This window comes from Numenius arquata, chromosome Z (genome assembly GCF_964106895.1).
Source record: "Numenius arquata chromosome Z, bNumArq3.hap1.1, whole genome shotgun sequence".
In the NCBI taxonomy this organism is placed as follows: Eukaryota; Metazoa; Chordata; class Aves; order Charadriiformes; family Scolopacidae; genus Numenius; species Numenius arquata.
Window position 1 is genome coordinate 9146081 of NC_133616.1, and position 16872 is coordinate 9162952.

Genomic DNA, 16872 nt, shown 5'->3' on the forward strand with positions numbered 1-16872 from the left:
TATGAAAGAGACAAATATAGCCCAAATTTTGCCCCCATTGAGTGGAAGATCTCTGCTAAAACTCTTCATAGTCAAGTTTGGGCCAATCAGTGACAGCAAAAAAACCCATATCACCAGCTGTCTTTAGGCTACAGATCAGCTTGCCAAACCTTTTAAGGTTCTTTGGTGCTAAGAAAGTTCAGGATGAGTTGAACATGAAATGTGTATTTGTGAGAGAGTGTAGACAGAGTAGTCCTGGAAATTGGTACGCCCACAAAGCTGACATACCCAAAGAGAAACTGAGAGGAACAGATGTAGAAAGGTGGGACTGAGAATCTGCTTCTGGTGCTAAATGATATCTAGGAAAGAAGAGGCTGCTTATTTAGCAAGTTAAACAGGTAATACTCCAGGGAAAAGGCTGAGCGGGAAGGGTGATATTTCTATATTCTCCTATCGCTTGGTGTTAGCAATGAGACCATGATCACCAAGCAAAAGCTTAATTCTGTTGAAGGAAGTTTTGCAAGCCTTTCTTTAACGCTTTGCAAATAGAGGAACAATGGCAGGCAGTCCCTTTCTTTGCATGACATCTTGGGAGGTTTTTCATGTCTTGGATTATCAGAAGGCTTCTGTGGGGGGGTCACAGATGTTGTGCCACTCATTTTCTCTGTGTATTTGTTGCTTCCAGTACTCTCCAGCTCTGATTTTGTGACCTCCCCACCTGCAGGTGGAAGCACGCCTCCTGGCATAACTGCACCAGCTGTGCCTAGCATCCCATCTCCAATTGGGGTGAATGGTTTCACTGGCCTCCCGCCGCAGGCTAATGGGCAGCCCGCCGCAGAAGCCGTGTTTGCTAATGGCATCCACCCTTACCCAGGTAAGCCAGACCAATGCTGTGCCCACAACCTGCTCCTTCAGTCTGAGGGGGATTGTCCACGTACACAGGCTTTGTTGAGCATGAGCCACCTCAGAAAGATTATATCTCACACCATCGAGGCTCTCTCTAGCATTGGTGCACTTAGGTCTTATCCGGCTACAGATGTTGTACACTTAAATCTGGGTGAAAGACATCAAGGGCATGTTGGAGATGAAAAATTTTTGTGCGTAATAATTGAATGCTCATCTGCTGGACAACTTCCCTGGTGAATACAATCAGGACACCCGGCACGTTTTGCTTTAGCAGAGGCCTGGCCAGTTCATGCTGGCAGATCTCCTAGCAGTACTCCCAAGGGTCTTGCTCCTGGCTAGCCTTGAGTGAGCTGTGCTAAGCCTGTTTGCATCTCCTAGCACCCACCATTGCTATCTCCTGTTGGGACTCCCTTGCAGCTGGATGGGTCTGTGAGGACAAGCCCAGAGGGTACACATGGCTACTGACCCACACTGCTCCATGTCTCAGACTATGTACACAGGTAATAGGTGCTGGTCTCCAAAACACACACTGCATCCAAATCCTGTTGTCTTACCAGGCCTGGAGACTGAAGCTCCTTTAATACAGCCACAGAACAGGCTCAGATTCACCCTTTTGTGGCACACCACCAGAGAACTGCTGCTGGGGTTCACAGGCTGTGACTAACTCAAAAGATGCCAGTACTGAAGGTGTGATTTTGCAAGCCCTAGCAGTCAGGCACGAATGAGGGAAGTTAAAGGATACATACCTACCTCTATACCTGTACTTACAAACATATGGACACTCTCAGGCTGTTTTCACCAAGAACTCAGGAGCTTACAAGTCCTTAATGTGCACCTACAGTTTTTCAGCATCCTCTGTTTTTGAGATAGCCCTCTCCTCCAAGCTGTACTTCTGCTAGAAAGACATTCCTTACCATTGCTGTATGCATACTAAAAATAACAACCATAACAATAAAAATTTAAGTAAATGTTACTAATTGATCCCCGCCACCAGCTGGCAAAGGAGTATTTTACCCTGGGGCACTCATAGATTGGTCTGGTGTGTTAGGAAATCAAACACTGAGTCAGATGCCCCAGCCAAAAAGCCCACAAAACCTCTGAGAAAATTCTTTCAATTTCAGCTAGTCCTGGACACTCAGAAGATTCAACATCACAGGGGGCTTTATAAGCTGCAAGAAAAAATACCACATAATGTAGAAATGTAGAAGCCTTAGATAGTTACTGCTCAGACAATGTCACTGAAAAAAACCCTGTGAATGTAGCAAAGGAAAGACTAGAAATGGCAAGAGTATTGAAAAAATAATTTTAATTTCCCGCTTCCGCACCCTGTAAACATTTAGCCAGGAGTTCAACTTTAATCAGACTTGAAATAAAGGGGCTTACTGTGCTAAAAGTTGCATATACATGTTTGTAGCAGCTTAGAGGATGGGGAGCTCATGGAGGCTTACAGAGGCATCAGAAGGTTGGAGGGAGTCCTTAGTGTGCTCAGTGAGCTCAGCCACAGCAGCAAGAGAGCACCATGTCTTTAAGGTTATATAGATATAGCCATCTGTTCAACTACCCATCTATCTAAGCATCTACCTGTTTGCCAGTCTATCATCTCTCTGTTTATTCATCCATTTCTATCTCTATCTTTCTTCTGGTCTATCTAGTTCCTTTTAGCTAATCTTCCATGAGCCATTACTGCAGAGATCAGAGAACAGATGATGTTTCTAGATTAATCTTAATGATTTGAGCTTTTGTTACTGTCTCCAAATACCCCCGTAATTAAAGAAAGCTTTCAGTTAGGTGTTTCATCCATGATTATATAAGTCAATGGTCTTAATCTGATTCTCTCTGAGTTTTGGAGAGACTTGCTCAGCCGGCAATTCACAGTAAGTCCCTAACACACTGAAACAGCCCAACACACTAGTAGTCACCAGTAGTCACCACTAGTCACAAACAGCCTAACACACTGAAAGGTGACAGTCATCCCTGCTCCACCGCACTGCCAGCAGAGGGGGTCCTTTCTGCCGGTACAGCTGACATCCAAACAGTCTGCTTTGAGTGAAATTTCGATTTATCTCTATGTGTCTTCAGCTGTAAAGTGGCCTTTCTCGGTGCTCAGCTTCCCAGTAACTTAGGGACATCATAAGTTACAACAGAGGTGTAAAGGGAACGGCGGAAGGCCAAACCCTCACCTCTCATTTTACTTCTGCCTGTTCTCACTGGCAAGGAAACGCTGAAAGCAAGTTCCTTTGTAGCAGTTTGGGTGTAGGACATACTATATGTTTGCTCCATCTTACTCGCTTCCTTCTTGTGAGCATTTACGCACTCTCCAAAACTTTACTCCTTGCCACAGGTTTTATCGAGGCCTGGAGCTTAGCAGCATTAAAAAAAAAAAAAAAAGGATTAGACATTTATATGGGTAATGAGAACATCCACAGATACATTAGACTGGATAAAAATGTAAAAAGGACACAAACCTTCATGCTTTATGAAATAAGCCAGCCACTAATTGCTTGGGGTTAGAAAGAAATTTTCATCACTGGGCAGCTTATTCCATCATTGTTCATTATGGGATTTTTCACACTTTCCTCTGTAGCATCTGTTGCTGGCACTGACCTGTGGTTCTGCATGTCTGTGTCTCTAAATGCAAGGATAGAAATAAAATAATAAAGCTGAGCATGCAATTGCACTAACTTTATAGAGAAGAAAAGAACATGCCAGTCCCCATCCAAAGTCAGCATCTTCCAAACAACTTCCTTTTATAGTATATTTCTCATTCTGAAAGTGGCCAAGAGCGCTGCAGTGTTATGTACATAACCGTAGTCTTGCTATGATTATGACTTGCAATATATTGTTTAAAGCCTGAATTTTGCTCTCAGATACTCTTTCATACTCCACAAAAAACTCAAATGTAGGTTCACACCATTATATCCTGTAGCAGAATGGTCTTTGTTGAGTGAAAATAGCAAAACAGGACAATCAAAATCTGTCTAGAGGCATGACATCCACATCATTCAGACCCAAATAAATCCCATTAATTGTGCAGTTTGTCTACATGTCCACCTCTGTATCTAACTATAATATTTTTGATGCTGCATTGAAAGGACCCAAGAACTCCACAGTCTTTGCACTATAAAAACAGGTCCATATCATGTAATTGTATTTACTTTGTAGTTTCTTTAGTTCCACTCTTTTTTTTTTTTTTTGTCTTTTTGTCTCCTGTCTTCCCCTGTGCTCTTTTATAGCATTCCCTTTGCCTGGAACACAAGGTACCAACTGAGTCAGGCTACTGAACCATCCATGGCTTTGGGGCAAAGGCAAGAGTAGGTCGAACATCACTACTCACCAGGTCTGATCACAGCCCTGGTGCCTGCAGGAATTCACTTTTTCTGTGGCGCTGGCCCGGCTATGGATCCATGCAGTAGCACTAGAAAACCGCTCCTTGTAGGCATACTCCTTTCAAGCCTTGCTCTCACCTTCTCCAAACTCAGTCAGTACATAATGCCTCACAGCGCTCTTTTTGGCATGGACAGAATCACAAAGGAGTAAATATTTTCCCTTCCACTAGTCTGAGCCCCTTTGGCAATATAGGTTTTTTTTTTTTTATTAACGCCTGCCCTTTAGTCTTTCAGCTTGCAGAGGTATTGAACATGGCAATATGTCACAACATATAGTGGGGACAAAACATAATATGTTGTGCCATGATCTTGTGAGTCACTTTGCAGCAGTGCAAGGGTATTTGCCATTTCCACATTAACCATAGTAACAGGGACTGAGCTCTTCAGCCAAAGCTTCTTAGCCACCCAGAGCCCAGTGCCTCTTTTGTAACAGTGTGTGCGTGATGTACAGTAACAGTGGAGACCATCTGCACCAGTTTCTGCTGTCTCACACCATCAGCACTCTGCTCTCCAGCATCAGGTCCTGCCCTACTGGATTGCATTGTGACCACTGAATAAAATGCGAACTCCAAAAATAAAAGCCTCCTTGGGAAGAGAAGGGGAGAGAGAGATGAGAAAATGGTGAGAGCAAAGGGCGGCAAACAACAGAGAGAAGGAATTAGCTGTCAAAGGATCAGTGAAATGAGGGAACTGGAAGGAGGCAGAGAGCAGAGCCCCCAGAGGAGAGTGAGGACAGCTCTGTGGTTTCCTACCCAGTGATATTCCAGGAAGAACTGGAAATACACGCCGTAACATCCAACAGCTCCCAAACAAACTTATTCCTCCTGGGCCAAGGGATGTCCAGCTTACCCAGAGCCAGAAATAGATCCAGTGATACAGCAGCTTTGTGAAGCCTCAGATGGGGAATACTTTCCAGGACGCAAGTTCTTCAGTCATTTGGGCTGGGCTTAGGTTGCTGAGAAATATAAAAGCAAAGTTCCCTCCGTTGCTCATAACACATTATAAACATGTCACCTCATCTACTGTTTCTGTTTCTGACTGCCCTCCACTGCCACAACTAACTCACTTTCTCCACTCTGCCGACACAGCAGACGTCCTCCCACTCCCCTTTGGTTTTGATGTGGGTACGTCTGGGCAAGCAAGACACCTAGCTCCACTTTATATCCTATTTGGGGTCCAGCCCTCCTTGGTGAGGACTAGCTGATGTTACGAATGGGCAGCCAACCCCTTATGCCCATATATTTCCAAGCCACCATTGAGATTGACAGTGAAGGTGTCCCCCATGGGTGAATTCCTGTGCTGTAGAAACTCATGTCTCAGGAACTGAACCGAAAACATCAATTCATTTTCCTTGGCTCAACAAAGACCTATCAGGCAGTAACCAATTTCACCCATTGCCAGCAGAGATAGGATTCAAACTCCATCTGTAATTATTATCATTACCCAAGCTAATTTTGTAGGGGAGGAGTTGCCGGCATGCTAATATGACAGCCTTATCTATTACCTTTCAATTAGCTAGCAGCTTTGCTGATGGGCAGGATGCAGGCTGCTGCAGGCCAGTTGGTCCCAGGATCAGTCCTGATCACAACAGACACCATCCTGTGATGTTGGGCAAGATCAGGGCTTCACTTACGCACGCAGAGAAAGGGACTGACTTACCCCACACCTGACGTTTCAGTCCAGGAAGATGTCAAAGAAGAAGAGTTTGGAGAGGAGGTGAATCAGGAGAACAGAAATAGAATGACCTGCCTGCACCTGTGGAAGGCCCAGGGTGAAAACCAAGCCCCACAGCATTCAGTCCAGTCATACACCATGCCCTGGAAATGTACCTGGCTCAGCAGCCCCCAGGCTAAGTTACTTGCTACAGGAAATCTTCGGCAGTGTTGTGTTTGTCCACTCTAAATCTCTGGATGAGAGCTTTCCTGTTCATATTTTATATCAGCAGTTCCAAAACTGCAACAGTGAGCACCTGAAATATCATTATGACTAGGAAACATTTATTTGACCCATTTGTAACAATCTGCCACGTGCCATAAACCACGCTTTACTGGTAAAATAAATAAGTGAAGGAATGCACTCATTAAAAATATAATAACAAGTTGCCATCTTCAATTGTAGTCTAAGCTACTTTAATGATGCCATGTACTTCCAACAATCGTGCTGCAGCCATAATGAATGAGGTTGTTTAAGGCAGTTGTGGGAGCCTTTCCAGAGCCAAAGTGCTTTCTCCTCTGATCTGGAAGAAGGTGTAAATACAAATCAGGCTCTGTGCTGATGTTTTCAGAGGCACCTAAGTGAGTTAAGACCTTGAGCTTTATTTTTAAAGGTGATTTAAACTAAGCTCCCCAAAAATATGGAGTTAAGTGCCTTAATAGCTTTTAAAACCTGACCCTGACTTATGTGTTTATGGCCTTAGGCAAAAGGAAGGAAGTCTGGTCCTGACTCTGCTGTTGCATTAATTTGTCACCTTGGCCAGCCACCTCCACCTCTCTGCATTTCCAAGTCTTCTGTGTCTTTCTTGCTTTGTACAGTGGAAACTCTTCATTGCCAGACATAACTCCTATCATGTTTTTGCACAACACCCATCTCAGCAGCAGCTCGATTAGGGATGGGGCTTGGAGGTGAGACTATTAAGAAAATAATAAAGATAATCCTGATTTCCAGGAATGAACGACATGAATTTTATAGTAGGCTCATATGTTGTCCCACACAAGCATTTACAAAAACTGGGGATGCTACCAAAAAGGCTCTTCCAACTAACAGGATGGAGAGGGCACAAATGCACTGGATTTCTTGGCTCCTCTGACATGTAGGGGAAGAGACAGTGGGACAATGTCTTTGACAGAGTGGTGTCCAGCCCCTAAATGGTGAAACGAGACTATAAAACACAGGATCAGTCTCTGTTTTCTGCCGGATCAGCACATTCTTTCTGTTATTGCAGTTATTGTTGTGTCTGAATACCTAATTAATTACAACAGTAAACGCTGGCTTCTTTAATCACAGCATCAGCTGTCCTAATCAATCTTAATAATATGGAATCTGTACTATGGCACCCATGAATTTTAATCTACATAAATTTCTTAAGACCTCTCGCAAGCTTGTTGTACGAAATGATATAATTATGGATATAGATTAGGGCTGTAGAGAGTGATTTAAATTGGATTTAAGGAGAAGGTGAATAGAGCCCTCCCACTCATTTATTTATTTATTTATTTTAATCCTGGCCTTCACACACTTTTTTTTTTTTCTATCATTATCTTATTTCCCCCACACTGACTGAACGGTGCTGCCTCTCTTTGATTGTTCTCCTTCTCCATCCAGCCTCTCAGAGGTGACAGTGGCCAAGCTGCATTTCCTGGGAAAGGTGTAAAATACCTCCAGGCCAGTGAGAGGAATGAATAGAGGGGCAGAGCACAAAGCTGTGGATCTGGGTGATAATGTGCTTTTGTAGACCTGTGCAGGGAGCAGCACTGCAGAATGGAGTGAAATAGATGGAATAAAGCATGTCTGTTGGGAAATGCACGGGCAATCAGAAGCAGGGGGTGAAGAGGACGTCATACAGGTGTAAGGTTTGTTGACTCCTTCCACCAAAGTTAAATTTCAGGGTGTCTTAGTAGCTCAAAATGTGCCAGATCTTGCTTTTGTCTCTCAGAAACACTGATCCTCTCTGATTGCAGAAAGCAGATTTCCTTGGTTTTCTCTTATGCCGAGCTGGGACAAGGACACTGTCCCATACCCCGGTGAGGGGGATGGAGGCCCCCCTTCTGATGGCTTAGGTAATAATCATCATCCTTTTTCCTTACCACCCCCACTGGCTTCCATGCAGCTCCTCCTGATTTACATCCCTGACCATCACAGCAGACTCCAGTCCTCTGTCCCCTACAACCATTTTCACCAGGGACACCCGTATAACAGCTCATCTTGGCCAGACACTGTAGCCAGGTTACTGGCATCTCATGAAGGATTCTTTATAGACCATCAATTAAACTGATTTTATTTATTTTTAACAAATGTGGTTCACTCTGCCACCTCCATCCTTTCATTCCCTGACAAAAGCTAAACATCAGGCCTAACACTAGCTGAATGCCCCTTTAAAAATTTGGATTTCAATCCAGAAATATATCAGTAGTAAGAAAGGTTCCTGGTGTTAATTTTAAAGCAATGGTATTTCATGCTGACTTGGGAAATCATCCTTGGTTTTTGGCATCAGGGAGAGGATTCAGAAAGTGACATTAAAGGATCTACTTTCTTTGAAGGACTTGGGAGTCATTTCTTGACTTCCCCCTAATGAATAAGTGCTGCCTTCGTTAAATTTATAGTTATGGCCATATAGTAGGTCATTGGCTTGTTTTATGTCTCCAGGTTTATGGAAGGTTATCTGCCATGGTCACCTTGTGGCATCTTGGCCAGGATTGTCTCACAAGGAGACAATTGTATCTGAGCAGGATTTTTCCCATGGAGATATGGAAATGATCAAATTAATACAGACATGATGTCCAGGGAAAAAGTTCTTGCCCTGAGCTGCCAAATGAAGTTACTATTAGCATCTGTTTGCCCTGGCAAGGCCAGGTCCTCAGCTTCTGTAAAGCAGCAAGGCTACAAGGACTTCAGCAGGGCTGACATGATTGATGATTGTCCTCTGGCCTCTCAGGAGCCTCTCTGCTTCTTTCACTTCACCAGCTGATCCTCAGTGTGCACCTTACATCACATTTAATCTCGTAAATGTCCCTATGTTGGATGTAAGATTGCCATGAGTCTGACCACAAGGAAAGCTATTTCAAATATTATCTGTGGGCAGATTTGCACAGATAGTTACCAGCACATCCAAGGTCTTTTGATGAAGTTACAACTTAGAGACATAATAATTCTAGTCCAAAAGCCCCTTTAAGGTGCTTTATGATATTCATGTCCCTCATCTAGTGCCTCCTATATCCCTATAGCTCTTACCAGCCCTTATTCAGTTATTTAGCTTCTGGGCCACAGGGGGCTTACACCCTGGCACAGAGAGCATGCAGAGGAGCTGTCTCTTCCCAGCCCCACATGCCCGTGCTCAACTAATATTTGCAGTCACGGGGAAGACTGGCCATCTGGATGGGGAGAAAGGGTGGATGAGACAGGGTAACTCTCCTACCTTAGCGTAGCGTAGTCTGTGTGAAGGCCACAGGGGTGCACACCTTATTAAGTTATGTGTACCTTATGTAAAAATAAAGCAACCTTCCCTCATGGTCTCCTTGTGCTGAGACACAGAAATAATTCATGTCTCCCCATCACTTGGAATTTTTGCACGTTTTGTGCTCCAGCCTACAGTCACATGTAACCCCTGGGGCAGATTGGCTCTGGATTGTATATCTGAGCCCTTGCTGAACTTCTCATGGGTCATTAGTAAGTAGGAGGGCTGTCACTTTGCTGAACAATGCACGGCCACAACTTCCTCAAATGTCTAATCTGTGTCTTGAGATTTCTGAATCGATACCAGACGTTGGCTTCATCCACACTACAGCTGGGAGCGCAGGCAGTTATGCCCTTCACTAGGTTTAATTCATCTGGCAGAGTGAGCAGCAGCATGAAGATATGCTCATGGCTGCCCAAGCTACCTTGGCTTTGTGCCGGTGTACCCAGCCAGCCCTGGAGTCTGTGTCCCTGCATCTTCATAGGCCATGTGTTGGCCAGCATGGACACATCTACTGTACTGAAGTCACATCTTCATTTCCTGAATAAACACACTGTTTGAGCTAAGGAAGACAAGTTCTTCAGTGAGCAAAGGTCATCACTTTTGCTTTTAAGAGCTGCCAAGTTAAATTCCTGCCAGTGGTGACTCACCAAAACTGCTTTTCCCACACAGCCAAGGTAGAGTATGAGACTACAAGTAAAACACAGAGCCCTAAACCGGTGGTTGCTGCCTCCCCAGTGCTGTCTTTTCCTACAGACACAGGATGCTTTCAACGTCCTCCTTTTCAAGAGCACCCAGGGATGGCTCGGTCAATGTTAGGGTCCTGTGTGTTAGACCAGTCACCTTGCACCTTCTTTACCCATAAGTTAGTGATTCCCAGCCTGCAGCAAAGCTGACTGAAACCAAGGGAGAATCTTGCCACTAGCTTGCATGTGCTGTGTGCCAGGAGGAAATTCCCTGTGTGATCAATGTACCCTCCTGAGAAAGAGGCACCCAATTAGGTACTACCCATGCTGACAAGCCGTTAAGACTCAAGAAAACAACTGGGAAGGAAAAAATCTGCATTTAAAGGACGGTTGTCCCAAACCCTTTAAATAAAGGATTTGTTCAGTTTTAACATTTAATCTTAAAGGTGGACCATGATTTTCAGTGTATTTTTCCTGGAAAGAGTATGGCTTCAAAGGAAGGTGAGATATCCACAGATGGGGTAAGGAGAGCAGCTCTGCAGTGAGCCAGGTGGTCCTGTTGAGGACATAGACTCAGCTATAGCTGGGAGAGTGGGCAGTGCCCATGTGTGCCAAGCTAAGGCAAGGAATAAAGGAAAGGACCAGTCACACAGGTAGTGCTCAGTGACTTCTCCCGTATCAATGAAGAGACAGTTAATGCTAACCGTCAGCATGCCAGAGAGAGAATGAGCATGCCTGAGTCCAGCCTCAGCTGGAGAGGAAGGAAATGCTGTCAGTGTATCTTCTAAACAGCAAAGACAATTTCTTTTTCTAGCTCTATAAACAGATGAGTGCAACCAAGGAAGGGCAGTTGTTGCTTTTGGGGCAGACACAGTAGATCATCTCCTTTACTGCAGACGGCAAAACCATAGTTGTGTTATAAAGATTTGCTCCCTTTACCACATGTCCCCTCCCCTTCCTCAGGAGATAACTTCTACCTGACAGGACTTTGTCATTTTTGAGGGGTCCACGTTAGTATGATGCATTCTCCCAAAGTGGTGCAGGAACTGGTGTATCACTCAACCTTTCGCAGCTGTTCAGTTTCCATCTGGAACAATATGCTCAACTTTCTGTTTACAAAGAAAACAGTTTTGAGCAGAGGTTAAAACAAATAGATTTTAGTTGCTTTTTTCTTCAAGACAGCAGGAATAAGTGGAAACAGTTTCTATATTTTCTAATAATTTCCTCCAGTTTCCTGGAGCATCTGCTTTTTAAAAATATATATTTGCGTCTCTACTATGCCTACCACTGATCTCCCACAGGATTTAATGTGATGTCCTCACACCCCTTTTCCAGGGGTGAAAATCCTTACAGTGGCAGTGCTTCCCCATTTCACATACATACATATTGAGGGACCTGTCAAGAGTCAGCTAGAAAATCAGCCAAACAAATTCTAACCTAAGACTGAAATCCCACGTATTTCTTCCTGTAACTACCCCAGCCTCAAAGTCCTTGTCATCCAGTAATGCCCATAATGAACAGAACCCTCCAAGCCTTAGCCAGCTAATTGGGATTTTCCCCTCAAAGTTTAGTCTTCTTACCATTCCTACCTATATTTTGGGAGAAAAGTGCAAGACCTTGTAAGCTTCCATCATGATTAATGGTGATCTTTGAAGTTAAGGCTCAAGCTGGCATTTGCATCTGTAAGAAAAGACTTTATCCATGTTCCTTGGGTCTGTAACATTCATGTTTGCCAACCTCCCCTACTCTTTGGCATGGAGTCAGTGTTTCTTCTTGGAGAGGTCAATGGCACCAGATTTCCTTCTAAGAGGCCCACACCCTTGCATCCTCCAAGCCCTTGCCTCCAGCTACACCGCTGTGCTTGTAGGAAGTAAGAAGGTGGGATAGAGGGGAAAGTGGTAGCTCCCTAAGGGATCATTCTACAAGTAAGAAGCCGGAGGGACTGCTTAGATGTAGAACTGTGCAGCACCAATAAATACAAATTAAACTCATAACAAGAAGTGAAATATTAGGGCCAAGGTGACATTTGGACTGGAGGTTCAGCCAAGCTTTGCTTTAAATATTTTATTGCTGCAGATAAAGAAAGAGCTTATTCAACACGTTTCTCTTTCTCTCTCTCTTTTTCTCTCCCTATCAACCAAAGGGGAAAAAGGAAAAAAAAAAAAATTTTAACTAGCTTTTGTTGTATTTGAGCTAGACTTCAAAGTTTCACAAAAATAAACAGTTTTAGGGGGGAGGACTGCACACTTGTGAAGAGAGAAAATGCACTTTGAAGCCAGCAAGGGACTGCATGCCTTACGCAGAGATTCACAGCATCCTCCTTGGAGCAGACAAGTGGTGTCCCCCTACCCTCCAAGCAGCATCTCCTCTCTCACAGGGGGCTGCCTGGCAGCAACATCCCTCCTTCGAAGGGATGTGGGGATGGCAGGAGCCACTGCTTTGTTTTCTTCTCCTTCCTCCTGCTATGCCCCTGTTGTTTTCTGCTCTGATTGAAAGTTTCATGTGACTGTAGCTGTCACTGAGATCTGAGTTTGCACAGCACCTAGCACAGCATCAGTCCTGGCATGAGCTGCTCCTCTTCTGGGACCTTCAGCCCCTGGGCCTGTCTGTCTCACACAACATATTGATGAGGGAAGAGGAAAGGAGAGTGCCTGTCATGTTTTAACCCATTAATTCCTTCTCTCTCTCGTGTCTCCACAGCACAGAGCCCCACTGCAGCAGACCCCTTGCAGCAAGCCTACGCTGGAGTGCAGCAGTACGCAGGTCGTTAGTATTAACACTTTCTCCCAATAAACCTTTCTCTTCTCTAAAGCCTTTAATCTCTGAACATGCCTGAAGGGGCTGGGAAAGGGAGATGTTTGCTGATACATGGGTGAGATGGGGGCCACAGACTCTCAGATTAAATTTGCACTTCTTGTGAAAACAAACATAAAGCCCAGGGTCTTCTGTCCCTAAGGAGACAACCTCCTCCCTTTCCCCAGGGGAAGACTCTCACTGACCCATACCTCGGTGCAGCCTCATTGGCAGGACCAGGTCCAGTCTGCTCAGCACAATGCACAATGCAAAATCAGGCCACAGATTTGGAGGCCACTCTCTATAACAGGTCTCCCGAGTGCTGTGGTGAGGAGGGGAGGTGGGCAACCAGGCCCTGCAGAGCCACTGCTGCTGTGCCTGGCAGGGTATGGTGTGTCTGCATGTACCCATATTTTAGGGTATGTCTCCACTGGCCATACCCCAGCTAAGTTAGTTTGAGGCCTGCTTAGGACTTCTGCAGACATACTCCTGGCTTCCCAGCAGCTTTCTCCACGGCTCCCAACGGGTCGGCCTCCACTTGTGCCACAACTGTGTGCTGAGCAGCTCCTTTGCTGTTGATGGACTGACACCAGCCAAAGTGACCTGGTGCAGACCACGACCCTGCCGTGTTCAGCCTCCACTCGCGAGGTGTCCATGGCCAACGTTGCGAGGAAGCTGCCACCCCAAAGTCATTATTTCCTGTGGTAACTGGAGCAATCATGGGCTCCCGCTGAGGAATGGCTATTATCTCATGTCAGCGCTGTATCTGGAAACTTAATTTAATTCTCCATGTAGGGCTTCATTTGCTGGTGTTTTAGTTATTGTCATTTATTGCTTGTGAGGTTTGATAGATGGGAAGCAGCTCAACCCTTTGAGCTGTTAATTAACCCCTCTGCACACACATGGCCCCTATCCCCCTCTCTCTGGGCTCACAGGCGACCCGTACTCTGTATTTTTAGCAGCAAGGCACATCATCTACCATCTGTAGTACTGAATGGCTCCCCTTGTCTGCTTGGTGGGGAAGCTGAGGTGGGAAAAATTGTTTAATTGCTGCACACTGTTTCACTGTGTTTGTGTGAGAGAGAGGAAGTCTCTATGGACATCAAAGAAAAAGTATATCTGACAGTGTATGTACAACTGTGCCTATGGAGTGTGTGGGCATATGAAGGTTAGAGTAAGGGAGGAAACAGTTTTTGTGAGCATGTGAATTAATCAGGGTGCAAGAGATGGCACAGGGAAATGTGTGCATGTGCTCTTTGGGTGGCTGTCAGCATGGGCATCAACGTGCTGAGCTCATGAATGAATGTGCTTGTGGTACCATCTAGGGTGTTTACACATCTCTGCTGGGGGAGATCTCAGCAGGGACCCCCACTTACACTACGTGGCTGTCCCCAGTGCTACTGCTGAGGAAGTTGAAGGGAGGGTGGGTGCTCGGGGCCATGTGCTACCTCCTGGGATATAACCGTGGTGCTTCTGTCACATCTCAGGCTGCATGAAGTGGCTCTTCACAGAGCCAAAATGCAGGGGCAAAGCCCACCTCTAGCTTGGTATGATGATTTGGAGTGAAAACTTGTTGCTTCCCAGCACTGAAGTCTGTCCCTCTTTCTTCTCTCCCTTTCTTTCTCCTGTAGCTGCTTATCCTGCTGCTTATGGCCAGATTAGCCAAGCGTTCCCACAGCCACCTCCCATGATCCCACAGCAACAGAGAGAAGGTGAGTAAACTCCTTTCTGGCCTCAGCACACCATTCCCACCACATTGGTTCCCCGCCTAATACACCTAAAGAGTATCCGTTAAGCACCCAATTACTTTGAATCCCATGTCCACTGATCCTTTGCTCCATTTCCACATGTGGCAGAGCACCATTGGCACTAACCATAGTGTGCAGGAGCACCCCCATGGAGAATCACTGCTGGGATCTCAGTCCCCAGGGAGGGGAGCACACTGATGTGCACAGGCCATGGAAAGACCTGCTGGCAACATAGGCAGTAATGTCCAGTGGAGGACTGTGTTTGAGACAAGCGACAAGAATGCGGATAAAAATGCAATTGCATTGGAATAAAGAATTTAATAGGAAACAAAGCACTGGTGGCCCTTGATTAGAAGCCAGTAACATAATTTCAGATACCTGCTATTTAGAGAACAAGGACCTGCTATTTATAGGAGCTGATCTAGTCCTTTCATCCTCCTTTGATAATCTGGAAACAGAAATTGGCCCTTCCAGAGCACAATCTCTGTATCAGAATGAGCTAAACCATAAATAGGTACTTTTACCTATTTCTTTACACTGACTATAAGAGGAACCTGGATTATCTAATCCACAGGGCTGGATGGCTTCTCTGGAGACATGGAAAATAAGGAGAGGTGAATCTCCCACTACTCCATGTAAATGTTTTGGAGGGCAACCATGCCATGTAATGTTCCCTTTACAGTCAGTAGGGAGCAGTGGGATCCTGAGAGGTTCTCCTAGTTATCCCCCAGGGAGTCCACTGTTCCCTTTCGACAAGAAGAGGGGACTGCTTACCTAAGTGAAGCATTTAAGTCAGGTGCTTCAGCTTAATGTAGAGACCCTCATTTTAAATAATTACATTTCAACTTTTATCCTCTAGTAGATCACTAATTCAGATATATCGTATGTTATTCGTGTTATTATATATATAATGACATTTAATATTTTAATATAGTGTAACAGTCAGAATGAAATGAATCAAGATTACACTATCACACTAAAACATTCCAATGGCCTAGAACTACTTTGGGGGAGAAATCTCATTTTGTAAGAAAATTAGAAATGTCGGCATTTCGATCTAATTTGGAATTAATTTTTTTCCAATGTCAGAATTTCCTGGGGAACACAACTTCCAGCTCCTGATTAGCTCTAGTACATGTCCCTGCTGTGAGAACAGATGCACAGACCTAACGTATCATTACAGAGATGTTTCCCCCATGCTGAAGGACTTTGCTTTTTATTACTTACTGGGGCTAGATTAAGCACAGGACAAAATGGCGAGCAGATCATTGCTTAACATAGCATTGTGCCAGGAACCACCAGAAGCAAGGGATAGCTATTGTGCACACTTTGAAGACCCACTGTCCAAAGACCCCCATGTTCACAAGGCATGGCCTGTCTCTGTGGGTTGCAGGTTAGTGTCACCCAGTGGACAAATTATCTCATAACTCCTTGCTCCTACCTGTAAGCAGCTGGTATGAGGGTGGTTGGGGGCCAGATATATGAGATGACCCACCAGTCGAATGCAGGTTGCCATTCCCAGTGTCCTCCATTTTCCTGCAGTGTTTATAGATGCTGTGGCTTTCTCTGATGCTTGCTAGAGGAAGAATCTCTAAGATATGACAACTCCCTTTTAGCTGAGGGTCAAGACCTTTAAGCATCTTTAACCTTTAACAGGAAAACACAGCAAGAGGGAACTCTAATAATAATAATAATGCTTAGTGCTGAGAAGAGTACTTTATGTTTGCAAGGATGTGCACAAACATTGATTTGTTAATGAACCAGCCCTACCACAACAATAACATCAATGATCACATTGTTAATAACAATGCTAACTCTCTGCTCCCGGATCGCGGTTGGATAACAAGCCCAGAGCCGCTTGGCTGCTGCAACGTTCCTGTAGAGATTAGTCATTACTTCCACAGGAGCGCTGAGGCTGCCGGCAGCTGACAGGGTGCATAGGGTGGAACAGATCCAAAACGATCAAAGCTAGAGACGAAGTCTTGATTCAGACCGTGTCAACCAGGCAAAAGTTGGGGGTAATTTAAATTTTGTATGGTATTACTCATCCTGACGTACCTTCTGAAATGCAGAAGTACACTTAGATATTAAAATAAAACGATGCAGGCTTGTGACTCTCATCTGCTCTGTGCTCAAACATACTGGGAACTGAATAGCAAGCAGATGCAGAAAGAGCAATGAAGTTCCAGCCTCTGAGTATTTGC

The 16872-nt window shown here is 44.9% G+C and overlaps 1 protein-coding gene across 49 annotated transcripts in view; it reads left to right on the top strand.

Moving 5' to 3' along the window:
- CELF4 (CUGBP Elav-like family member 4) overlaps positions 1-16872 on the top strand; it is a 681334-nt gene that overhangs the window by 639204 nt on the left and 25258 nt on the right. For 18 of the 49 annotated variants that reach the window (XM_074165676.1, XM_074165699.1, XM_074165682.1 and 15 more), the window contains 3 exons: positions 704-853; positions 12828-12893; positions 14552-14632. In XM_074165676.1, coding sequence (XP_074021777.1) covers positions 704-853; positions 12828-12893; positions 14552-14632 — 297 coding nt within the window. Of the gene's footprint in view, positions 1-703; positions 854-12827; positions 12894-13154; positions 13161-13738; positions 13744-14551; positions 14633-16872 lie in introns of all 49 variants that reach the window. The other 31 variants (XM_074165675.1, XM_074165697.1, XM_074165678.1 and 28 more) reach the window with 5 other exon arrangements.